General features: G+C 37.1%; 2 protein-coding genes across 4 annotated transcripts; one reads left to right on the top strand and one right to left on the bottom strand.

The window, feature by feature from the left end:
* Positions 1-807: 807 nt before the first annotated feature.
* On the bottom strand, positions 808-13,537 carry rock1 (Rho-associated protein kinase). The gene is made up of 13 exons (XM_013312948.1): positions 12,909-13,537; positions 9,187-11,121; positions 8,661-8,821; positions 8,320-8,529; positions 3,722-3,912; positions 3,358-3,532; positions 3,118-3,275; positions 2,815-3,016; positions 2,472-2,740; positions 2,167-2,324; positions 1,953-2,078; positions 1,532-1,748; positions 808-1,256 (listed from the first exon to the last, which is right to left on the bottom strand). Exons 1-13 carry the CDS (start codon positions 13,087-13,089, stop codon positions 1,163-1,165), a joined length of 4,077 nt encoding a protein of 1,358 aa, XP_013168402.1. The 5' UTR covers positions 13,090-13,537; the 3' UTR covers positions 808-1,162.
* A 1,416-nt stretch (positions 13,538-14,953) lies between these two features.
* Positions 14,954-26,444, top strand: LOC106118327 (TATA box-binding protein-like protein 1). 3 transcript variants are annotated; one of them, XM_013312970.1, is made up of 5 exons: positions 14,954-15,203; positions 16,152-16,237; positions 17,493-18,091; positions 23,930-24,024; positions 25,504-26,444. In XM_013312970.1, the coding sequence occupies exons 2-5, from the start codon at positions 16,235-16,237 to the stop codon at positions 25,761-25,763; spliced, it is 957 nt and encodes a 318-aa protein (XP_013168424.1). In that variant the 5' UTR covers positions 14,954-15,203; positions 16,152-16,234; the 3' UTR covers positions 25,764-26,444. The 3 variants fall into 3 exon arrangements, with proteins under 3 accessions (XP_013168424.1, XP_013168425.1, XP_013168426.1); XM_013312971.1 differs by having other exon boundaries at positions 16,152-16,241; XM_013312972.1 differs by lacking the exon at positions 16,152-16,237.
* Positions 26,445-27,499: the final 1,055 nt, after the last annotated feature.

The raw sequence follows: 27,499 nt of genomic DNA, 5'->3' as shown, positions 1-27,499 counted from the left end.
TGTTAACTTTAACTTTTCATAAATTTTTACCTATAAAATGATAATTTTTAATTGTTATTTTGTAAACGATATATCGACGTTTTTACAGCAACGACCATCCCTATTTCAGATCCAAAAAATATCGATAAATTTTTCAAAATGTGTAAGTACAACATTACGCCTATCACAGGGACCGAAAACGTAGAAATCCGAACTTTGTAGTCACTATAAAATACCACAGGACTAGTTATATAATTAAATTAATATAAACATACAAAAATTGAACATACGTGATACTGAGATATGTATTATTATATTTTTTTTTTATAAAACTTTTATGTTATCTGTATTATTGTGAGCATTAAATTGAAGCATTACGTGACATAAACGTCAAAAAAATGTTTCTAACAAAAAAACTATTACTAAAAAGACTGTCCATGTCTTTATTTGGGGTCTTTATGTGCACCATTCTTTACATTACATATATATTTATGTTATATATTATATATCAAACAGTGATGTGGTTTGTGATTAAATGTGTATGAACAAAATTCGTATAGCAATTGTCACATTCTATACGCCAATGTCATAACGGCTCCATAACCTTGTTAATAATGAAAATTCCGTATATGGTACACGTAAATTAAGTTTTTGTTAGCGCCATAAATGTTCTTATAGCCGTTTTTATTTTGTTTTAGTAAATTATTCAATACCAGTATCGTCCGATCAAGAAAACGTTTCCAGTGCAAGGAAAAACGCTTAGTAGGTGGCGCTACGGTCAAGAGTGGTCTGTCACCTGTCCTTTATCAAATTTTATTTTATCATACTTAATTTTAGCGATTTAAAAAAATATTCCTTTTATCATTTTTTGTTCCAACAATTTATGTTCATACAATTGTTTTTGAATATTTTAAATGAATTGACGAACACCGATACTATAACTAAAGCCTACAGAGTACTTTATGTATAAAATAAAATGATGTTCTGTACGTCTGTTGTATATTTACTGCTACGTGTACACTTGATCGTGTTGACATCTATAGTGAGACAAAGGCAGTTTTGTCCTAATTAATGCGGTCAATGATGACATCGACGTATCGGATGTGCGGACGTGACATGACAGTGGTGTACTGTATGACAATGAGAGTGGTGAATGTGTTGTGAGAGACACGGTGTGAGATGATCAGTGTCGCGGCAGCGAGGCGTTGGCGGGCAGCGTGGAGCTGCGCTGCGACGCGTTCAGGTACGCCGGCTTGAAGTTAGACCGCACCGAATCCCTATAATGATAGGTACAATATTATAAATGATGTCAAAACATAGATTTATTCGAAAAAAAAACCTTTATTAATGTTAATGTAAAAAAAAAACAAAAGTTCACCAAAAGAACCTAACTAGCCAACAATTTATTCAATTATAAATTTTCTCATTTATTTTAATTCTTGGTTATAGTTTTTACTACAGCTTGAGTTGTTGTGTTTATTTATTCGACATAAATGCTTAGTAATAAACCTGTTTGTAGGCGGTTACATGACTACACAGTAGGTGTACGGACCTGGGCGAGAGCTTGGCGTGGTCGTGGTTGGTGTGGTGCGCGGCGCGGTACCCGTAGCGCTGCACGCGACGCGCCAGGCGCGCCACCCAGCGCCGCTGCTCCTGCGCCGCGGGTGCCAGCAGCAGCAGCTCGCGCGCGCGGTCCGCGTGCAGCTTGCACGCCGCCACGCCCTCGCCCCCCTCCGACACGTGCTCCGCGTGGATCTTCATACGACACCCTGACAAAATAAATTCAAATTTATAATTTAAACAATACCATTCTCTTTATGGGATACACGGGACACATCAATTAAAATTTGGCGTAGTTTTAGAGCATTTCACTCTTTTTTTATTCTGCGCAAACGGAGCAGACAAAAGCCAGCAGCTAAAATAATTTTCAATCAAAATGGAATGCTACGAAATGATAAGTAAGCGGTACTAACTGCGGCACTCGTAGGCGTGCGGGGGACGGAACATGTGCCAGAGCGGGCGCGTGCACACCTCGCACGCGGTGGGGATGTGGTACGTGATGCTCACCAGGTCGTGCCCCTTGTGCTGCACCGTGTTACCTGCAACATACGTCACACATCACATGCTGGTACAAAGGCGTACGCAGTATACGCATACGTTTTAGTATACAAAGTGTTAACGACTGACCGGCATGGTCGGCGCTGTCCTGAGGCGCGTCGGCTGCGTCTCCCGGGCGGCGCGCCTCGCCCTCGCCCGCGTACAGCAGCTGGAAGATGCGCGGGATGTCCTTTGCGTCTGCGCGGATCACGTCGCCCTGCGTCACCGAACGCACGTGGAACACCTTGCTGTAACACACACAAACACACGTAGAGAAACTTATCCTTGTACTATGTACTTGATAAAAAAAATAAACTATTTATACCCAAATATGGAACAGAAAACTTTTAGTTTTATCATCATCAATGTAATGATCTGAATAGTATGAAACTGACCTCAAATCGAGTATCATAACTGGATCGGTGGTGTTCTGCTTGTCGTTCTCGGAGTTGTAGAAGATGATCTTCTTGGAGGAGACGACGACGTACTGCTTGCGCCAGCCGTGTCTGCGGATGTTCTGCTTGAGGGGCACCGACAGCCAGCCCTCCAGCGTCTGCTCCGTCTCGCCGTCCTCCGCGTCCGCCGACGACTGTGACGCCGTCTCGCTCGTTAGCGCCGCCAGCTTCTCTTTCAGCTGCTCTATCTCCACGTCTTTGCTGTCCACCTGGTACCACAAACACGTTCAAATTAGTATTAAAACCGTACATTGAAAATATTTGTTTATATTTCCTTTGTTACCTCCATGGCGAGTCGCAGGCGAGTCTGCTGCTCGTCGACGAGCTGTTGCTGTGCGTCCTGCAGGTCGCGCTGTAGCTTCGACACGAGCTGGTCGTGCTTCTCCTTCTCGCGGGTCAGCTCCTGCTGCAGCTTGCGGTAGTCCTTGTCTTTGCGCACCGACATCTTGCTCTTCGTCTTCGTATTCGTTGGGTTCATGTCTTTTCTGTTTTAATAGAATCGATGTTTAGTTACTACAATTATAAAGAATTTAGGTTGTCGTATCCTTAGAGCATTACTGCAAAGTAACCAGATCAAAATATTTACCTGTTCATGATCTCTGCGAGCTTGTTGACGGCCTGCTGCTTGAGGATGATCTCCGAGTTGAGCTTCTTGTTGAGCCGGTCCACGTCCTCCTGGAGCCGCTGCAGCGTGGCCACACGCTCCGCCAATGCTGTTCCGCTGCGTCGAAGCTCGTCCACCTCCTGCAAAATACCAGTTAAATTTATAATGAGTGGCGAAATGGTTGAATGAATGACTGAATGAATGACAGAGTGCAATGTTAACCTTTCTCTGCAGGTCGATAGTGGCGCGGTTCTCGTGGTCGCGGTCACGCAGGCTCTGCAGCAGCGCGTCGCGCGCCGCCAGCTCGCCGCTCTGCTGTGCAAGTGCCTCTCTCATCTCCAGTTCCTTCATCGTTTTCTCCTTCTCCAACTCACCCACAGTTTCTTCTGCTATAGACCTGGTGCATGACAAATAATGATTTGAATATCATTGTTGTTTGAATAAGCGCGCTCTGCCTGGTCTTTGGCTCTAAATCTCCATGCACCTTTGTATCTTAAAAGTTATTAAGGTCCTTTTATGAAAGGAGTTATCCTCATTTGTGAGGTGAAGGTAGAAAGCTAGGGGGTGTATGATGTGATGTGCTAACCTTGCGATGGCTTCAGCATCAGCGCGCGCGATGGCGAGTTGCAACTGGTGCATGAGGCCGGCGCGCTCGTGCTCGAGGTCGCGCGCGGCACGGCCGCTCTCCTCCAGCTGGGCACGCGCCTCCGTCGCCTGCGTGCGGTACACCGCGCAGTAGTGCTGCTCGCTCTCCAGCTGCGACCGCAGCTCCTCGCACTGGACACCACATATAACTAATATTACATACATGTGTCATGTAATCTTTAAAAGGTGTAACAATTTAACTAGCTATAAACGACGTAAAATTTACGAAGCGTAAAAAGCTTTAATAACGAAAACACAAAGCAATGAATCCGACACTGTGCCGGTGTTTAGGCGCAACACTACCCTTATTAAAATGTCATCGTTTATGTCCCCTCATTAATCAATCTGACACTTGTTTTGTAACGAAAGCGCGTCTTTCGCGCCAAATAATTCTAACCAATTATATCTAAAAGTACTCAGTAAGCGAATAAATTAAAGAGTTGCCGTCTAATATAAATTTTGTGTATCATCTAAAATTGTAGTGACCTTTACGTATGGAGACATACCGCCTAATATCACACAATGGAGATTCATAATTAGTTTATACTTATCTAAAAAATCATAAATTCTATATGCTTTTTAAAATCATACAAGTTCCTGCAGTAGGTAAATGCAAAATAGTTTTTTATATGCATTATGACTAAATCAAGCAGCGACACTGACCGTAAGTGTCTGACGTCATTCAAAACAAGCTCATCGTGAACCTATAGAGCGAATTAAAACCAATGTAATACGTGTGTAAATAAAACATAAGAGCGCAATAAAATCGCAGCACCGATAGCTGTCCGGGAAATAAAGCTACGTCAACATGCTACTGTTCATTAAAACTTTAATAAATAATTGCGTTTTATACCCATCATCATCTCTGAAGGCCGTCCTTATAGGAATTTGTTAGCAAATTTACAAGCAACTTAATGAAAGTGGTGTAAATATTTTACTTAAAGTCTGTAGAGTTGTTAATAATCATTTATTCCCTTTAACATATAAGTAATAAGCCGTCGCCCGCGACTCTGTACGCGTGAAATTAAAATAAAAACTTAATTAGTAGCCTATATATTCTCGCTATGCCAAATTTCTGCAAGACCTGCAACCGTTCTGGAGATACGTTCTAACAAACATACATCAATCTATCTTTCCATCCATCCATCCAAACATTCGCATTTATAGTACCATGAATAAAACTCTTCACTGTAAATTCTGTATGATACTATCAGAATCAAAAAATATTAAGTGTTACTTTCGTTTTGTTTGGGAAACGAACTATCGTCTAAAAGTTAAACAATTCGAGCTAGAACTGTGACGATAAGAAAAAAAAATCACATCTTTTCTTAACAATCATATTCTAGAAACATCTATCCTTGTTAATATATTAATTCTCTAATAACGGTACTGTGCCGGCACAATGCGACGAATTGTACTTCATAGCGAGGCGATATAAAAGTTTACGGAGCACATCTACGCACGCACGCATTCTCAGAACGCTTATCTAGAAGTCACTACTTCATATCCGTATTTTTCGAAGAATTGATCTATCTTTTTATTTTAATTTAACTATGGCATAACGGTACAACTGCATGTATTAAAATACTTTGGCGGCTGAAAGTCATCGATGGTCAATCCTGTCCCTCGGCATCCATTTTCACCCCGTTTAACTTAAAATTGTATTCTGCGCAAGGATGCGTACAAAGTTTCGAACCGCCAAAATATTTGAAAAATGCTATACCAAAATTGATTTAAGCACCAAAAAGGTTTAAATTTATCATACTTGGATTTAATTGGGATAATGCTACAAAGCTACTAGTTATGATACAACGTCTCATCAAAATATTACCATATTTTTTCTAATTGTTAGCAGTCAGACAGCCGTGATAATATAAAGAAAAAAAATGTGTTAATTATGTACAAAAATAAACATAAGCAATCAAAATTAATTGACATGATGAATCTCGCTAAATTCTTGAAATCGTAGTAAACACGGCAGCGTTTGTGTAATCGAGCATAGTGAGGCATTGTGGACCGCGTGTGAGAAGTAATGCTTGCGTCACACATCGAACATGCGCATCGGGCACGTCGTTCTATCTCAGCATAATACTTGAGCATATTATATAAAAAAATATATAGAAAATAGTCACGACATCAGCTATTTATCTCCTACATTTATGAGATGCAAAAGGGGTAAATCGAAATATACGAAAGTAATTTAAAACTGCCCATATTCCCAGCAGTTGATAAATTAGACACAATCAATTGTTTTCAATGTCAAAATATATGGCTAAACCCTGACTCCGCGTGCATTAGCCGAGGATCGTTTTTTTTTTATAACAGAAGGGGGCAAACGAGCAGCGGGAACACCGAGGTGTTCAACGACGCCCATGGACATCAGCAATACCAGAGGAACCGCAGATGCGTTGCCGGCCTTTGAAATGGTGATAAGCTCGCTTCTTGAAGGACCCTAAGTCGTAGCGGTTTGGAAATCGTACTGTTAGATTCTAATATAATTCGTTTGAGGTGTCAAAAAGATATACTAACAGTCAAATTTAGATACAAGAGCCAAAGATTCAAGTCAACAATGACCCTACGTATCACGCCGCTAAACAATTGTCTATAAACTTGTGAACTCGTTGAGTGCCACCATTTTGATTTAATAGCGGAGTTTGAGAGCGTATTGATAATCTTTTGTGCTTGTGTGAACAATCGACATATTACGTGTGTTATGACATGTCACATAAAATATGTAGGTCTAATTGCTTCGTTATAAACTAGATTCAATCTTTACGTTAGGAACTTCGTTTTCAATACTGGTAAACATGCTAATATCTATATAGGTTTGTGATGAAGCGATCTTACTTTTTATAATGTTATAAATGTTTGGATGTATGGATAGATGTTTGTTAGAATGTATCTCAAGATCGGCGGCATGGATAACACTAAAATTTGGCATAGATATATACATAGATATAGCCTGAAAGGACGCATACATTATTTTTTTTTTAATTTCGTGCGTACTGATTCTCTTGCGATAGCTATTTTTTTAAATAAGCAAACGTTTTTGTTGTCAAGAACTAATACGCGTTATTATAGGTATCTTTTATGAAAAATATACTTTAATATGTAATAATTTTGAAGTACTGTCATCAAAATGGTTATTCCCGCCACCATTTTAGGAACAATTCGAACTCAATTCCAATTAAACTGACCAAAACATGACTTAACAATAATTTTACCATAAATTCTATTCCTTGAAAAGATGAATGAGGGCTAATTATTTCTACATGACTAAAAGAAATGACATATAGTATAAACCATGAATAACACGTAACTATGTTTATTTAGAGAGCAGGTGCGTGTTATATCGTAACATGAGTATAAACTTAAGTTGGTTCTTTTACCGTGAGTTTCTAAGACTAAAATCTCCATTTAAAACATATTGTCATCTCTGTTTTGATAAAGGTAAAAGACAGGGATGATATAATTTTCACAGAAATTTTAGTATCAGAAACCCACGGTTAGAGGTTGTCGTTTGTCAGTGGGATAATCAGATCACTCCAGGCTATATAGTAATTATAACAAGATGTCTTCATAAAAATCTACAAATTTGAAATCTCACAACACCATTATTTTGCATAGTACAAAGCACTAAGATTCAAGAACAACTACATGATAAAAAAAATTGTAAAAGAGTAAACAGTGATATTCAGAGAAAACTTTTTCTGTTGTTTGATATATTGTCATCACAAACTCCGAAACTAAGTAAGTTTAACATACTTATGTATTGTACATATTCAAACATGTAACAGATAAGTGAGTCATAATGTCGTAAGAGCGGAGGACAACCTATTTCGGCGTGATGAGACTATGATTAATTCAAAGAACAGTAAAAGCCTCGGTCTAGCCGCGGCAAGTCCCACCTTATAAACCTGCTTTAGAATTCACCTTTGCGCACGACTTCATTTTTGCTACGTGACTCATTTATTTGTTTATTATTATAAATATTTTAAAATACGTTAAGACGTTTCCTTACATGCAGAATTTGTAAAATGTATGTTAAAATTATGTTCCTTCACAAAATGTGTGCCGGTATTTTGCTGACGAATAGAATAATTCTACAAGCAGCTTCGTGATCTACATTTTAGCCTAGTCCGTGTTTCGAATTACAGTTATGTTTTTCTAGTTGTATAAATTATTAAATAAGAATGATTTGATAACGTGACTTCATTAAAACGGCGTGGTGTTGAGATCCATTTCTCTAGTCTAGAACACTACACCCACTATTCTAACATTGTGTACTTTACTTCGTTAATCTGCGTCATACGCAAAGTCATTGCGTATGAAGTAACAATTTGATCACATTTATTACTCCTAATGAATCAATCTCAACGTTGTTGTTGGAACTTTAGAAATATCTGTTTTACGACAATTTAATAGAACAAAAAAAATCAGCTAATATAACACTTTAAAAATCACTACGATTTTCAGGTACGAAAGTGAACTCGTGAGGCGAGTCAATAGCACTCGAAGTGTTAAATGATGAAGACTTACCCGTGAATAGTGCATGTCGCGCTCTGCACTAGCAGCTGCTAGTTTCTCAGAGGTGTCATGCAGTGCAGCGCGCACGGCCATCAGGTCACGCGCGCGTGCATCTCGCTCGGCGGCAGCAGCGCGCGCGGCCGCCTCCGCAGACGCCGTCTCCCCGCTGGCCGCCAGACGAGCAGTGCGCTCCTGCTCTAAGGCTGCCGCTAGGCCTATCACCTACAAACAATTATATTATACAATCTTAAAAAATCACGCTTACAATTTTGTGTTATATAATTAGAAAAGAGCAATGAAATTGTATCTTCAACATTTAAGTCATCCGACTCGAAGGATCTTAAAAACTATACCTTTTCACTTTCTTGGCGATGTTCCCCTTCTAATTTCTGCAAGCGCTGCTGCATCTGTCTGTAGTCAACACTCAACATTGACATTTGCCGGTCTTTCTCCTGACATGCAGCTTCCGCTCGCTGTCGCCCACCCTTTTCTTCATTTAGTTTCGCTTGCAAGGCTGTACAGCGACAACAATAATTCATAACAAAGTTTTGCAAAACTACAACAGTTACTAAAAAGTTCTATAGGTTCTTATTTACATTGCTTATTTAGAGGACATTAACACAAAGCAATAAATTACTTCTACACAAGGAAAAGAAAACTAGGGTCTAATTATGTTACAACTTGTATGCATGCCAACACAGAATTAGCAAAATGAACAATACCTTTTAATATTTTTTCCAATGTTCCTGATGCATGCAAAAATTTAATAAACGGAGTATAGTTACATATTATTATATTGCTTCCTAGCTTATTGTACTTCTCGGGACATAGCTAGTTGTCTAAAAGCTCTTATTAAAATCGTATATGTAGAAAACTCACCCTTAACGATTTCTAAGTTCGCTTCCTGTTTAGAGAGTAGCTGTGAGCGCTGCGTGTCTTGGTGCGCGCGCAGTTCCTGCTGGTACAGATGTTGAGAGGCACGCAGCTCATGAGTCAAGGACGCGCACTCTTTTTCGAGAGAGGACACTCGTTCTGACAACTGTCGATTATCCGTCATTATCTGTCCCATTCTTGTAGAACATCTTTCCAGTTCACCGTGTGCAGCGTTTAGTCTATTGTTAGCTTCGGTAACTGCTGCATCTGACCGTTGTTTAGCAGCCTTCATAGATCCGAGTTCTTCGGACAAAGCGCTTCGTTCTCTCTCCAACGTGTCACGTTGCGCACGCAAGTTGGCCATGGTTCCGTCGCTAACAGCAGCAGCAGCAGCTTGAGCGGCGCTGAGCTCTGCGGCTTGTTTTCGAGCCTTATTCGCAGCTTCTGCCTCCATCTTTAATTTTTCACGCATCTCTGACATTTGCTTCTCTAATATATTGATTTTATCATTATAAGTTTGCAAGTTGTTTATCTCTTTAACCCTCTTACTTTGTTCTTCATCGAAACGCCGTTTAATATCGTTGTAGTTGAATTCCGCCTTCCGTCTAGCATCTGACTCCGCCTCGGCCTTCCTCTGGATGTCTTTTAAGTCGTGCCTAAGTAAAGCCAATTCCTTGTCAGTATCAGCTATGATTTTTTTATTTCTAGATTCTCTCTGCGCCAATTCTTCTAATTGAGCACAAAGCATAACTTGTCTATCCTCCAAGTTTCGTCTCGAGTCTCTTTCTCTATCTAAAAGTTTTTCTAATTGCAAAATTGCTTCAGATCCAACATTGTTCAAATGGTTGTTTGCAATAGTATCAACTACATCAGTTTGTTTTCTCTTACCACCGGTTCGACAAAGTTGATAATCACCATTGTAGGTAAAACCTACAAATGGTAGGTGGTTGCCAACAAAAGCTTTTGGAACGGGAAAAGATTCATCCAGTGCATCAGATTTTTCGATGTCATCAAAATTTCGAGTATCATCATCACTTGATAGTTCTGGGACAACTGGTGGCACTGAATCTCTTAAATTCTCGAAACTCCATTGGTCGTTAATAAAGAATGGATGCTGTTTAATTTCATCTACACTATTTTTCCCCAATCTTCTAGTTCGATCTGTTAGCAATCCTCTAATTAGTGACTTCGCGTCTTTCGAAATTTCTACATCATCAGGGAATTGTAAAGAGTTCCTGTGATCCATAATTTTTCCATATGTACCTACTAAACTATCGGCATAAAATGGAGGATCACCTATTAACATTTCATATAAAAATATACCAACAGCCCACCAATCACACTCGCGCCCATAAACCCCTTCTCCATTCTGAGACTGTAACACCTCAGGTGAAATGTAATCAGGTGTACCCACTGCATTACTGGCACGCACCAACCCATCATGGCCCATTCGCATGCAAGTACCAAAATCTGCTAACTTCAGATGGCCATATTTATCAATTAACATATTATCAGGTTTTACATCTCTATGTACAAAACCCATACCATGAATTACGTCTAAAGCCAGAACTATTTCCATTGTATAGAACTTTGCCCATTTCTCTGGTATATCAAAATTAGACATTAAGCTAACAAGATCACCACCGGGCATATAATCCATCACCATATATAAATATTTTTGATCTTGGAACGCAAAGTGAAGTTTGAGGATCCACTCTGAATTGGCATGCGCCATTATGTGTCGTTCCTCCCAAAAGAATGTGGAATCGGACCTCTTAATCATTTCCACTTTACTCAGAAGTTTCATAGCATAAACTTGCCGTGTGGACTTTTGTCTGACTAGCTGAACTTCACCGAATGCTCCTCGACCTATCACTTTTATTAAATCAAAGTCGGCTGCTTTCATACGCAGATTAACTATGTCTGATGCAAACTCTTCATCTAAAACAAACAAAAAATTATTCAAATGTACAATTATGTTTTAAACCAGTTATCAGGGAACAGATGAAATGAAGGCAGCTAATAAAACATTTTAAACTATGTGCCAAAAATGATATATTTTAATAGGAACATATCGTCAAACAAGAATAGCTGCAACAGTGAGAGCACAGTTGGTTCTATCAGAAATATATAGTCAACCACTGCTATTTGAACTGCTAAGAGGCCCTTCCATCACAATTACTTCTATCAGAATATATACAAAATGTGCATAGACATAGAAAATTACTTGAAAAAAGAAAAAATAACATTCCAGCTACAGTACAAAGAGGATGTTGACATTAACAGGGGGTGCTAGCGATTTGTCATAATTTGGTTAGACTTGTGCCCATTGTGTCAGATCTTCTTCTTCTAGAAGATAGTGTTAGATAGTCAGTCCATGTTTAGAAATTATATGTAATAACAAAAAAGATTAACATTTGATTATATACATTAATCAAAAAGAAACTAAACAACTCTGTACTTGAACAACTGAAATTAAAAATATATTTTCATCGGGTTGACAATTCACAATATATTTGAAATTTGTGGAGAGTAGTATTCCTACCAGTTAGAAATTAATAAACATGCATACATACTTGTCATAACAAATGCATTATTTAATTACGAGGTCAATGGTCATATGTACTACATAGATAACAAACATGATTTGTACCTTTCTTAAATGACACTGTTTCTCATTAGTACTAATAATTAGTTATAATAAAAACAATTAATTTGTACAGATAATAGATAAGATGGAACATACTCAAATGTATTTAATAAAAAGTCTATCAACAAATGGTACTATTATATATCTTACTAATATTATAAATGCAAATGTGTGCATGGATAGATGGATACTTGTTTTAAGGTATCTCCAGAAAAGCTGCATGGATCTCGCTGAAATTTGGCATTGATGTAGAACATAGTCTGGAATAACACATAAGCTACTAAGTTGTTTAATACTATGTGTGGAAGGAGTCACAGGCAACAGCTAGTATGTCATAATAACATAAATTACATTGCTGTTTCACATTTTTTGATTTTCTGTGAAGAATAATCTCGAACAATTGTTCAGTAGCTATCAGCAGTATAAAAGTGGAATGAATTACTCTGTGAATTTAATGTTAAAAAAGGGTCTTGATAGACAGATGGACAGACAACAAAGTGATCCTATAAGGGTTCCGTTTTTTTCCTATGAGTTACGGAACCCTAAAAAGTATGTAACATTTAATTTTTTGCTCCTTTTAATGGTAAATTAGCTAAAACCAATGTGTATTTTTGTGCTAGTCACACCTCTATAAGATACTAAATGCTGTGTGCATGCAAAATTTCTTTTATAAAGGAATAATCTTTTTTTCTCAGATTTCATCAAAATCTGTCTGGTTATACACATAGGAAACATTCTACAATTGTTTTGCCTAATTTTGAAAATAGTTTATCTTTCTTTATAAAATGTAAGTAAACTATTACTCATGCAAATTACATCTTTACACGTCTTGAATAGTTTAGATAATAAATATAAAAAAATCTTTAATCATTAACATATTTACTTGTTAATTGTTATAAACATAAATAAAGAGATAAGATTACACATGCATTATCATATCGTACTAAAATATATGCATTAGATTATTATGAGTTGCTGCATGAGTTGGGGAAAAATATTGTTCTTGTGAAAATTTTTACCAAGATTTATATAGGCTAAAATATCATAATAGAATCCACAGTTTGCGTCTCATACTTACATCTACTGGTGTACGCCTCGACATTTTTCATGCGTCGGATAGCTGGATGATCGCAGTCGGCGACGAGTGCGGTCACTGTGTCGAGCAAGCTATCCACGTTGCCGGTGGACTGAGGGTCGCATAGTAATTCCTCTAACGCACACAGCCGCCTCCAACGATCCTCATCCTTTACCGCTTCCATTCTGAATCCAATTTTTGATCTTCTCTGACACTAAACGCCACCACACATTCTCCTGATTAGCACCCCGATTGGAAACACCACTCTCATCACGATACATCAACAAATAGTAATGTTTTATTAACCTACACTTTTGCAACGTTAATAGCCTAAAGTTAGACGGGTAACTTATGTTTCATTATCAAAAAATTTACTTGTTAAAGCTTAAAATGACAGGAGATAAAGGTGGTTCTCACAACAAAGCATATGCACGTTTGCAAACATAGTTGATAATATGGAACAATAACAATGATCCGTGCAGTGTTAATTTAACACTGGTGTAAAAACAATTTAATTAAGAACACAACATTGAAGGATAATGTTAAATAAAGCTAAATTATAAACCGCTTGATTGACGAACGATGATCGAACAATAACGTGAAGATAGGAACATATTGCAAGTTACTGGAAGAGGAGTGGAGGTGGAGTTTGTACTTACAATGGCGTTTTTAAAAATATATTTAAATGTTTATGGTTGTCATTTTGTTCACGGTAATATTCTTAGTCTATGATAGGTTTTGTTTCCTCTTTAACCAAAGAGTATATAAAATGTCAGTATATAAAATGTCTTTAACTGTCTTTAACCTTAGTTTTGAATAAGGCATCCATTTCTGCCTTTGTGCCATCTTAGAATAGGTGATTGATTGGAAATGTCAGCTTTTGCTACGTTCCGATTTAAACGCGCCTGTTTATGTTATGTAACAGTTAATTTTATCTATATTATTACTTCGAATCCACGCCATTACTTCAATTTGCATAGAAAGGGAAAATATCTTCTTTCTGTGCATCCTCTCCACCGTCGATTAAAGGTAGGCAACGCATATGCAATTGCGTGTATGTATGGGCAACGATCACTTCGCTATTTCAGCGATTTCAGGTGGTCGCTCGCTCGTTTGCCACCTTATGATAAAAAAAATACCATCAGCGCCAAAATGGCGTAAATCAAATAGACACAAAATACTACGTATTATAGGCAGTCCATTTATAGAGGTCAGTGCTTGTGCTTTTTAAACTACAGATTAGAATTAAAATTTAATCAAGAAAATCTTTGAGTCTTGCTTTTAAATGGCTTTAGATGGATCTGTCGTGCACACACGCCTCTACAAACAAATTTAAATTATAAACGCGTAAAAAATAAGTTGTACTTTGGCTTGCTTATCTTGTACATGAAAATTTTGAGTCAGTATGCGTTCTTAAATATGTTAGTGTCAGCATGATATGCCTGCAAAAATTGGCATTATTTATGTAGAATAATGGCAGCGCTCACATTTTAGTTTAACCTAGCCTGACAAGATATACAAAATATGTACGAGGTCGCCACTGGCGCTATATGCGCAAAACACAACACGTGTAACAATCTTATGTCATTTAATAACTCAAGTCAAGTCAAAAAAAAAGATTAAATCATTCCTTGCTCCGAGGATGTAACTTTTTTGTTTTAACACCTCCATTTTAATAAATACAAAAATTACGCAATTATTATGTTTATTTAGTTTAATAATTCGACGACAACAACAATACGACAATCAACAATTTTTGTCATATGCTTTTGCAGCCTTATTTTTTCGTTCATTAACGACGCCTGTTTATTATCCTTGTTAGTATATATTCAAAATTTATAATTTTCATAGAACTTGTGGACATACACTTATCTGAAATAAAATCCTTTAAATACTTAAATATTTAAATTTTATGAATTTATCGAAAAACCGATAAAACACTACCTACTCTGGGATTTGAATGAAATAATTGTTCGATGTTCAGATTAGAGATTAGTTAGTCTTTGAATGAGACAGACTGAGCAGATTTGTAATTCTCATTCTTATTCGTTCAGACAGAACATGGCGGTGCTAGACAGGATGTGCATAAGCTCTTAAATTTTTGCGTTAACAAATAGCAATATTTGGTGGGTTTCTACGTTTAACTGAAAGATTAATTCAGTGTCTTTTACATTGTTAAATAAAGTGTGAATTAAAATATTTTATTTATTATCGTCTTTATGGACCAATTTGCAATGAAAATCATTACTTCATTGGTGGTGTAAAAATAATTGTGACAAATATAGCACATTATTTCAGGTAAATCTGTTGTTTCAATAACTACTATTAATACCTAAACACTATCTTTCCCTTTACTATTTTATAACATCATTTACCAAGTGATAGGGCTGATCTCAACTTACGTTCCATTTTATCAAGTATTCTCGTGTTATTTTTGTAGTAAATTTTGATACATCTAAATTTTTTTCATGTTCTATTGAATTATTACCCTTGAAGATATTTCACATGTATGTGTATTTCTAATTTATTCGTGCACAAGTAGTCCTTTGTGCTTTTCAATCACGTGTGGATTGATCGTTATTGTGGGGTCAATAACTGCTCGCTACAACCTATTTCAGTATTAATCATACAATAGAGGTCGAAAGGGTGGATCTATCTTGAGTGAGCTTCCGTTAATTTTAACTTATTTTAGGTTGTTGATATACTAACGGCTAATAGTATCATAGAAGTTTCGGTTTGCGTTTTACAAACGACCATCGTCATATATGTTAGTTTATGTCAAACATCATTAAAATGTTGACTAATGAATGAAATCTGGAGGCTGTTTAAAGAAAATAAGATCATGGGGCTGGGGCTGATGCATTGGGGTTTGGGGCGCTGCGTGCGCGACAGTGGCGACAGATGGTGGGGGCGGAGCGACGGCCAGTCAGCTGTGCGAGTGTCAAGTTGTCGCTCCGCGCCGCACCGCGCTGCGCCGCGTCGTGGGAAGTAGCCTAAATTATTGCCCCTCCATTGAATCTTCGCGAAATTTGGCTCTATGGAGAGTAATGACCCAGATTTTAGAACCATTGCAGATTTTTAGTTATTGCTATTGCCAAACTAACCAGTAACAATGACATTTCTATTACTTTTTTGTCAAAAGTCTATGTAGTCTTTTGTTCTTACTTTAATGTCATTTTATCTTAACACAGCCAATACAATATTTTGACAATAATCAATAGGTTTTATCCTTGAGTGTTGTTACAGATTAATTTTGATAAATAAAAAGGATATTCTTTACATGCCACAATTTATCAATAGAATGCTGTAAATTGGTGTAACCTGAATCAATGGTAGGTAAATTTCACTTTTGTTCTCCCCTTTGTTTAATCCTTATTTAAGTAGCAAAAAAGTACCTGGAAATTAAAGTGTTAAATATTTGTATCTCCTAAAAATGTGGAATGATTAGTTGAATTAAGATGTTTTTGAGATAATATAACACTAATGAGAATTTCAATTTTTGCTTTTACAATGTTACTAGAAATTCTTTTAGGTTAACTTAAGAGCTGCAAATTTTTACTTAATTTGTGTAAGAACTTTTTTGGGGATAGATAGTATTTTATATATTTTATTTAAGTGAGAAAGTTTATTAAAAAAAAATTGTGATAAATATGTAGGGTTATGTAAGAAGTGAAGTCATGTAAAACATTTCATTGTGAGGTGTGTTTGGTATTTGCCATTGTTGTGCAATCAACAGTTTTCAATAAAGTTCCCTTTATAGCCGCAGCCAACTGCACTGATAACCAACATGGTTTAATCACTATTTGATTAACATTGCATGAATCAATTCCTTCTTGTAAACATTTTTAGTATATAAGAATTATTGATTTTCTAAAATACATTAGACCAGAGATGTTGTTATTTCTATAAAACTTAAAAATATCTTTATGTTAGAGAGGCAAAGCTGTTTAAATGTAATTTTATTACATTATTTTCTTTAGTTTCGAGTATAATACTATGTATATATGAAATATTGACTTAACAAGCGCTTCTTAATTTATCTGTTGGCTACATAATTATATTCAGCACCACAGATAACTATGTTATTTTTACGTATTGGGAATTTATAATCTTGTAGCATTCTAAAACAAATTCTATACATTATCTTTAGATGAAAATTGAGTTACTATCAAGATTAGAAATCTCATTGAGTCCTTGTTCGGGTTATCTTTATCAATTTTTCTATTGACACAAAAATCTGTGTACTTTTTATGACAGATATTATAGTCATAGAATGTCTAACCTTAATTCATTGATATACTACTTCTTTGTTTGTTACTTTGGTTTGGTATTAAATTTACTCAACATCATTCAACATTGGCTTTGACAAAAACTTGCCTATAAGGCAAAGTAACTTATATTTTTCTATACACTAGTAGAATTTTTTGCAAGTGTATATAAAAAATATATGGTTAAGCTACCTGAAATAAACTAGGAAGTGTAATCATGTAAAAGTTTCACCGAAGCATAATAAAATCTGATGTTTTTAATGTAATAAGGAATGTATGATTTGTAATATTCTTATCTCAAATATTTGCACAATTTCAGCAAGCCGTGGGGGACATGGCTACGCTTATCCAAGAAAACGGTATCAAGGAGTTGAGCAAAGGCACACACGGGGTTGTGACAAACCATGGCATATCAGCTCATAGCGTCGCCAGTCACATGGTGCCCGACCATGAGTACTGCGAAACAGCAAAGCCCCAGGAACCTCAGCAGCCCTGCGTCACCTCTGGCGAAGAGGTGCCGATGGAGGCCACGGCCGAAGACGAGGAGGAAACTCCGGAAATAGACATCTTGATAAACAATGTTGTGTGCAGTTTTAGTGTTAAGTGCCACCTGAATTTGAGACAAATAGCATTGAATGGTGTTAACGTAGAATTTCGACGCGAGAACGGAATGGTGACGATGAAACTAAGGCGGCCGTATACGACGGCGTCTATCTGGTCGTCGGGGCGTGTGACATGTACCGGTGCCACTAGCGAAGACCAGGCAAAGGTTGCAGCGCGCCGATATGCGCGTGCGCTTCAGAAGCTCGGTTTCCAGGTCCGCTTCCAGAACTTCCGCGTCGTCAACGTCCTTGGCACCTGCCGCATGCCCTTCGGAATACGGATCATATCCTTCTCTAAGAAATATAAGGAAGCTGAGTGAGTATGACATTCTTTTTATCACAATAATATACATACATACTAATATACTGAGATAAAATCATAATCATTGTTTACAGTATTTTAAAATAATTTGTGATACTGTATCATCATCTATATATGTGGCAGTGAATGACACTTAGCAATTGTAATATCAAATAGATTAATGCTATTTAAAAATATGTATATAAAGTTCATTTACCTTTGAAATATCTTCTCTTAGCTTTTTTATATTAAGTTCACTTGAGAAGTCAATATGCTACATTTTTGTGTAATCCTAAATGATGATACTGTTTCAATCTTTGCATGTAATTATCATTAAGGTCAATATAATTTGAATGCAAAAGCAAACAAACTTCGGTACTACAAAATAGCACCAGTACATAGGTCATTCATTGATTTCATCCTATTTACATTTTTTTCATGTTATTTACCATTTCGTATTATTCATAGTATTATGTTAAATCTATCACTAACTGTCGCCCTCGACTCCGTTCGCGTAGAATTAGAATAAACTAAAAGAGTAGCAAGTATGTTCTTCCAGGCTAAATTAAATCTGACTAATGTTCTACATCTATGCCAAATTTCATCGAGATTCATGCAGCAGTTCTGGAGATATGTTCTCAAACATCATTATATTCAATATTATATTCAAATATTAGTATCATTAATTCTTGGGTGTCCAAATGCAAAGTTTTGAAAGGATTTCTACGTATAATTTCCGTCATTCGTATGACGATTATAAAAATTTCATCCAAGTACTATGTCATAATTGAGATTCTGTTTAGTCAAAGAAGATGCTACACATGTTACGTAAGGGCGTATAAAGTCGGTCGTCGCGACGCCACTCCGTCTATGATTGCGGTCGCAGCCTCTTTCTACTATTTTATTATACGCGATCCAATCTTATACAATTGGATTTCTATTTTCGTATACATTTGCGATTTATTGATTTAACATAATAGTTAACGTAATGTTTGAGCTAAAGTTTAAATTATAAGACATTTGAATATACTTGTTACTGATTTAGAATCATTATTAGGGTTCCGTACCTCATAGGAAAAAAGGGAACCCTTATAGGATTACTTTGTTGTCCGTCCGTCCGTCTGTCAAGATCCTTTTTTAAACATGAAATAGTTTGAACAAGTCTTAAGTTACTAATATTATAAATCGAAAGTTTAGACATAATTGTTTATGGCCTAAATATAGAACATATTCTTAAAAAACAAATAGGCTACTTGTTAAGTATTTGTAATAAGCAAGTTTAGTTATATCCTGAGTTATGCCTCTAGATTACGGCTTACACAGTCACCAAAATGTTGTTACTACTGGAAATTTTTTACTTGCTTAAAACAACCACTAACTTAGTACTCAATATGAGGAGGTTGACATTTCCAATTTGTCAACTTACTAAAAATTTTTTATACATTATAATAAGACGATAATACAAATGACAAACTATTCTCTTACATCACCCGAATGAGTTTTACACAATGGTAATAAAAATTAGTCCATCATATTTCGGTCAATTGACTCTAATTGGGTTACTCTGATATGTTTTTAGTCAAATTTCTGTAACTCTAGACATAATTAAAGAAAAGTTGTCGTCGTTTTTTGCACTTAATCACGATTTGCATGGAGTAAAAACATGTTAATAATTTTAGTTACAGATTTTTTTACACATTTGACTTAAAACTAGAAATTAATTAGTTAAGTATTTCGAAATTTTAAGGCGCATCGATCTTTGTGGAAAGTGGGATAAGTGTCATAAATTCATATTTATGACTTGTCTCATTATTCATTTATATAACATATAACTTTTGACTCTACTCGGTCGACTCTATTCGGTTACAAAAACAAAGACTAAACGTGTGTTTCTGAGACCAAAATGTACCTAATTTAGTCCTCTTTCCTTTCCCACCCTTTTCTTTATAAGGAAAGGATGGGAAGTAGAAGTGGACTTTCCGGATGAGAGGATACATGGAAAGGGAAGATATTTTATTTCTGTGCATCCTCTCCTCCGTCGATTAAAGGTAGGCGCAACGCATATGCAATTGCGTATGTCTATGGGCAACGGTCACTTCGCTATTTCAGCGATTTCAGATGGCCTCTTGCTCGTTTGCCACCTTTTGATTAAAAAAAAAAGAAAAGATTCGTTAGAACAAGATCAATCATAGCACTAGTTGTGAACCTGTCACCTATACTATGTTATCTAGAATGAGTCATAAGTCTGTCCCTCAGAATATACACAAGTATTGTTTGATATTGTGGTTTTATTTCGTGTGCGATTAGCTGCTAGATACAATGGTTGTACATGACAATTGACCGATAGATATTCAATTGATTTCGTCGTTCTTTCGTTTGCAGTACATCACGGCTAATGTCCGTAAATAGGATAGAAATCTAGACATATAGATATTGTAAAGACATATCCTAAATTAGTACGTGGTACTTTAGTTCAATTACTTAGGTCAACTTTTATAGCAATAAGTTGTTTGTGTTTTTCATTGATTCAATTACCGTGGGTTTCGGAGCACAAAATCCCATTTTAAACATATTGTTATCTCTGTTTTGTCAAATATAATGACAGGGATGACGATATATTTCATATAAAGATATTGGTCTCAGCAACCAATGGTAAGTCATAAAACTGATAGAACAGTAATATATTTTGTTAATTATATATTTTTCGGGGAATCGAACTATACAACCTCGGTACATGCATACTTGTGTTTATCATTGTCACGTTTCCGTTTTCTTGCGCGTTTTCGTAACAATTTTTCATTATAAAGTGTTTTTAAAAGATGTAAGGTATAAAAATAGAACGCTCTTATCGTGCGTCTAGTTAAAAAAATTCCATAGTCGTTTCCCCAATGATTTCTCAAGGTAATTTTGTCTGGCTTCTTCAAACTTTGTTTTGAAATTCTGTAACTATGTAAAAGTTTGTTACAAGTACTTCGTGATACCTACCATAGCTTAATTAAAAAACTTGCTTGCTCGTTCACAGGGGCAGAGTGAAATAAATCTTACTATATATAATGCAAATGTTTAGATGGATGGATGGATGTTTGTTAGAAGGTATCTTCAGAACGGCTTAACGGATCTCGCAGAAATTTGGCATACACATAGAATTTTCTTTTTTAAATCCGCGCGGACGGAGTCTGGCCACAGCTAGTTTCGTTATAACGTAATAGAAACAAATTAAATTTAATCAAATTCGTCCTATGGCAGACAAGTTAAAGACATTTTGCTTATATTATTATATAAACAACGTCCCGTAACATTATTAATAGCTAGTTTCATATAAAAGGAAAATATATAGCGATAACAGATTCCTAGATTAATCTGCTTCACTTTTCAATCAAAAATATATGATTAAAATGTTTCTATTGTCTATCACTATTTATTTTCCCTTAGTACTGACCTTTTTATACGTAGGTCAATAGTTCAAAGCTAAACATTTTTTCGCGAAACTTCTGTTTGCCACGTTGTTGTTTTCTCGAATATATCTGGCTATTAGAAAAGTTCAACAGCCAGACTGGTGCGTAGTTCGTAAATGATGACCGGCCAAGGTGCCCCGTCCCCGCGGTGCAGTGGCCCCTCACGAAACGATTTTAAATTGCAACGACGTATTTTTATCGACGGAAGATGTTCTCTCTTTTTTTTAATCTACAGTTGGCTGACAATATCATTAAAATATTTAAAAAATGTATGATGCAAGAGTGAGCGTAAAGAGTTTTAATTACGTTCATGGAATAAGGCAAATGCTTTTGTCTTTTCACTTTGCTTTTGCTAAAGTGTTTTAATTAAAAATTACTTCAATTCTCAATTCTTCAATATACATCCGAAAGTTCTGATGAATGGATGGATGGATGATCGTTACAAGGTAACTCCAAAACGGCTCATCAGATCTGGCTACTTATAATTTTTTTCAATTCCGCCCGAACGTAGTCACGGGCGACAGCTATTCAATTATAATTAAAAGATTAATAAAAGGATTTCCGTGCGTTAGGATTAGCATAGTGTAAGTATATGGAATGTAATAGATAAGAGAGGTGGGTCAGGAGCGTGAAAAATAGTAAATCTTAGCCTCGCCTTTCTTGCTACTGTCGAGAGAGCGTTATCTATTATTTTTAAGATATTTGATATCATACGGATATTGGGATCCATTCATCGTGACAGTATCTGCACGGCGCTTACTACGTAGCATATCTTTAAATGCGTTCCTAAGTGAATCAGATACTTACCTCTTATTATGAAATACTAGGCGAATACAGCGTATGCGTTGCAATGCCAAAGTGACATAAAATCAAGTAAATAATCAAAATTTGGTATGCAATGTCTAGGACAAACATAAATTATGATTAAAACTGAAAATCATAAAAATATATTGTTATACTATTTTTAGGGCATAAGCCTTTGATAGCTAACATTATTTTATCAAAATCTGTCCAATGGTTTATAAACACAGATTTCAAGCAAACATATGCAATGTTTATAACTATTACACAGGCGAAAATTAATGTATAGATATGTATAGAGATAGGATCCTATAGGAGTTAATTGAAATAAATTCCAGCTTGTTACCTTCACGTGTTTTTGAGAAAAAGTGTCTTGACAGACAGACGGACGGACAACAAAGTGATCCTATAAGGGTTCCGTTTTTCTCCTATGAGGTACGGAACCCTAAAAATGGGTCAGTGTCAGGTGAGAGCATTTTTCAGCTTTACGCTAACATTTTTCAGCATTTATCCCGTACTGCGTGTTATTTCTCCTGTTCCAATGACTATGGTACGACTATTTATAACTCAAGAATTGACGTTTAATTTTTGTGAAGGGCACATGCTGTGGACAGGTTAAGAGATAGGTTAGGTTTGGATAAGACTTAAAATTATCTAGAGCTGTTTAGTCTTAGTCTGAAACTACATATAAGGTTGGAATACAGTATATCTCTGTACAGCAGGATCCTAGGGGCATGTGACACACGAAAACTAGGTTAGATTCGTTATTCAATATAAGACCCCACACTCTGTACAGCGAGGGTACACCGTCTAGATTATCAAATTGGTTCAACAATCTAGCAATTTGATAAACCAGTGCTAACTGATTTGACTAGTTTTAAACAACGTATCTACGGGTTCCTTTGGTGTCCCGCACCGACCAGCTGATCGTCTGCACGCTTTTAAAAAAAAGACACTGACCTAGGTCATTCTAATTCCCGCATATTTTCCTTAACATGTATACGAATAGATTATTTTTATTGCTTTAGCTGTTATAATTAAGATGAGACTATACATCGTAAGAAGATCTTATGAGAGATGTCTTTTAACTTTTTGCCGGATGGGTTGATATTGTAGCGAATCGATTACATTTTTGGCTTGCTAATACGTACTATATTAGAGTATTATAGATGTTAATTTTTCCATAAGGTCGTAAGCGACTATCGTATTTTGTTCAAGGGCGAAATTTTATCTTAAGGTCCAATAAGGCACGATTTTGATACTATATGTTGCTTACCATATTTATCAAATATTTTTAATATCATGTCTTAGTAAACAAAACACGAGTGTTCAAAAAAAATTACCGCTTTTTAGCCGACTTCAAAAAAGAGGAGGTTCTTATGTCGTCTATTTTTTTGCTGTCAAATTATTAAGAATTAATTCGAAATTAGCATAAAGACTTAAGAAATGCGTAGAGTTACATACAGTTTGAAACGTAAAAAAAACTACTGTTATTCTCTGCATTAATTTAAATTCGTCCATTGATAAGCATTTCGGAACTGGTTTGTTTGCGCCTACTTTCTTCAATCTCCTAAAGCGTTGGCGTTTCTCATTACAGCTACGAGCCGGAGTTGCATCCAGGCGTTACGTACAAACTTTACAATCCTAAAGCCACATTGAAGATCTTCTCCACGGGTGGTGTCACCATAACAGGTTGGTTCTACAATGAATAATTACATTTAATTCTCATTTTGCAGGCTGAGTCCAAAGTCTCTTTTTCTTGTTGAAGGTTCTGGTTGGTTTCAAATTTAGTTTTTACTGGTTAATTTCGGTTAAAATTCGAACTAAGAACTGCAGTTTAATATGGAATTTTCAAAAGATACCCTGTCTACTGGTGTTACGTATGACTTGACACGCTAAAATCCCATCGGCGGTCATCCTCTGCTGCAATTGGAGAGTGTCACGTGACTTGATGTGGATACTCCTGGAATTTATTCATTAAAGTTGACATGTATAACCAATGAGCTAATGCATTTAGATTGCAAGTTTTATCGATAATTTTATACAATGAAAAATGAATCATTCATATTTAGATTATTTTTTTTTATTCATTTTCGATCACACATTTATGATACCCTAGTATTCCAGATTAGTTAGCTTTGGATTATTTTTAAATCCTTATTGTTTCGTCCATATCTCCTATGACGCTTTGTTTAAAGCTAGTAAAAACTTGCATGTTATCGTTTTATAAAACGTTCGCCTATTTGTGTTAGCATTTGTATAAATGATGTCAAAGTGTCACTTCCTGGATCCTGACACACACTTCCGGGCACACAGTTGGCTGCTTCCGATTAAATTACGATTGCTTTAGATAGCTGTGTAGGGATACATAGATGTTTAGTCAACTGGATGAGATTAAAATGCAAGAAATAAAATTGTGGGTGTAGTGACATATTTTATTACGCCTTTGTCTTCATAGTACATTTGGTAAAGAGAAATATATTTTTTTTAAGGATTCTAATATAATTCAAGTAAGTTTAGTGTGGTAACAGATGTAGAGTACTTTATGACAATAGGTAATGTTTTGTTCTTAATCAGTCTTTTTATAAAGTTACATTAAAATTTAAAAGAAAACTTCAAAATACTAAACTCGATATAATTTATTGTGATATCACTTAACTTCTCCATATTTGGATCGATGTACCGAAACATGCAAAGGTCATCGCCTCAGTAGTCTATCTGCTGATGATTCACGCCACTAAATAGTCGAAACGCTATTGCGATTCATCTGCAAAACAGATCTTTAAATAACGAAATAAGAGACCCAGTCAATAATGCAATTTGAGTATTACAGGAATATATATATTTTACTAGCATTTTAAATGGGTAGGTTTACAAGCAGTATGGGGTTGTAATAACAGAAATTTACCTTTACCTTTGGACAAATTTACTTATTATAGTATTGAGGTTTTCAAATAATTTGGTGGCTCGGTATATCGGACGAGTCGCTGCGCAGAATTCCATTTTAAGTGTACTGGAGCGTGAAGGGATGCAGGTTGATTTGAACAGTGCGAAGTTGACCTCGCCACTTAAAGACTGAAACGACCCACATGAGTCAACTAAAAACATTGTTTGTCGTTGAATAATTCACATGTGAATAAAATTGAATAAGTTTGTTGTTTGTGTTTTCAGCCCGGAGCGTGAGCGATGTGCAGTCTGCTGTGGAGCGCATCTTCCCGCTGGTGTACGAGTTCCGCAAGCTGCGCACTCCCGCAGACGAGGAGCTGCTGCGACAGCGGCGCGCGCGTCACGCCCCGCCACCCCCGCCGCTCGCTACCGACCTGCGCCTCGTCACGCTCTCCGACGACGAGGACAATGCCGCAGCGCCCCACGCCAACGCCAACGCCAACGCCGACGCCCACGTCGATGCCGACGCCGACGCCTGGGAATGACGACGCCGACGCGCGACCGCGTCTCCGTCGTCGGCGAACTTTCCGGTTCATGCCAAAGATATTTATTAGAGGTGCTTCGCGCTTGTCCCGCGCGAAACGCGCTCGCGCTTCGATCGACGAGTGTATCCTATTGTGGGCGCGGCCACGCCCCCCGCCCCCCGCACCCGGCACGTAGGCGACGTACGCTCGCTCTGGAAACGTCTACCGCTTCAGGTTTCATATAAAATCGATTATAATGATTATAGAAAACCCACCGAATTGAATTCGGTTTGCAGAATTTTATCACTTTTGACAATAATTCGTGCAGTTCGCGAATAGTGTGCTTGTATAAGAGTTTGACGTAAACTATGTTGTTTTATAAGATGTATGTAATGTATCGTAGTGGGTTTCCACAGCGAGCACTATCGGGTGGGCGTGGGCGTGGGCGCGGACATGGGGCGTGGTCGTGTGTACGTTGTTGCGTCGCGTGGGCTCGTTCGTTATTGAATGTATAACGTCTGTTGAGAGCTAATCTCCGATACTGATACTCAATTCGTATTCATTTTTGCCGTTCGTTGCAGTTATGATTGAAATTGTAGTGATAATAGTGTTCACGATAAGTCTCGTTCTAAGAAAGTGATGACTGAATGATTAGTTAGTCCTTAGTGATTGTAAATAAAGCTTAGACATTATAAATTTGAATAAAAATACTTTTGTTTTATTATTCATTTATTACAATATAGAGTACAATCCAAAATTACATCAATTAAGGAGAAAAAAGTTATATAAATATATTATTGCTTAGTAGAATTTTCAAAAGAGTTAACGGTCAGTTTAATTCGCCGAAATAGAGAAGACGAAATGCGGTATGACTTCTACTTCACGTCTGTATTGTGTGTGGTCGTGGTATTCCACCGGTCGAGCCGGCTTCTACCACTTTCAACCTCCGTTAAATAAATACTTACGAAGTATAGGGGGCTCAATAGTTCTATGTAAGTAACAAAAAGCTCTATAAGTATTTGCTATGAGTCTGATTCGTGCGTGTCGTAATCGTCGCTGGTATGTCCTCGAGGACGCGCTCGCCGCAGTGCGTGCTTGGCTTGGAACCTGGAGCCGGTGAAGCTCGGCCGTGGCGGCGACGCTGGAGTGCGGATGTACGCGCTCATGTCTACCACGGACAGACGTGGCGTGCGCACCGCTGTGCCTGATGATACATACTTTGTAGCTTGTACGCAGATAAAGTTAGTTGTTTGACTCTGATCTACCAGACGTAATCAAGCTATGGGTCATAATCAAAATTCATGAAATCGTAAAGTCATAAATATTGTACTGCCTTTTGACTTCTGACGTGAGTATCTCACTTTAGTCTTAAATAACATACTCTTTATGGAATTCAAATCTGTGGCGATGTAATAAAAGAGTCTAATAACCAGTAATGATTGGGAGAACATTGTCTCCAAGAGGACGCTGCGGGCGTGCTCGCAGCACGGAGTGTCGTGCTGTGCGCGGCGGCAGCGCGCGGGCCGCGGGAGAGGTCTGCGGCAGAGGGGGAGACAACACGCGCGCCGCCAGCACGCGCCGCTCGGGGGACCAACTAACTGATCTGCAAATGTATTAAACTTGGTTAAATCAATAGTTAAACAAAGAAACAAAGCCATTTCGGTATAGACTGACGTACCTCTCGCGTTCATAGTGCGCACGTCTACGCCGGCGCCGGCTGCGAGTCTCGCGACGCTTGCTAGGCGCGCCGACCCGCG

The sequence above is a fragment of the Papilio xuthus genome, unplaced genomic scaffold (genome assembly GCF_000836235.2).
Source record: "Papilio xuthus unplaced genomic scaffold, Pxut_1.1 DF827597.1, whole genome shotgun sequence".
NCBI classification, from domain to species: domain Eukaryota; kingdom Metazoa; phylum Arthropoda; class Insecta; order Lepidoptera; family Papilionidae; genus Papilio; species Papilio xuthus.
The sequence above is the reverse complement of the archived record's forward strand: the minus strand, read 5'-3'. Positions and strand labels throughout refer to the sequence as shown.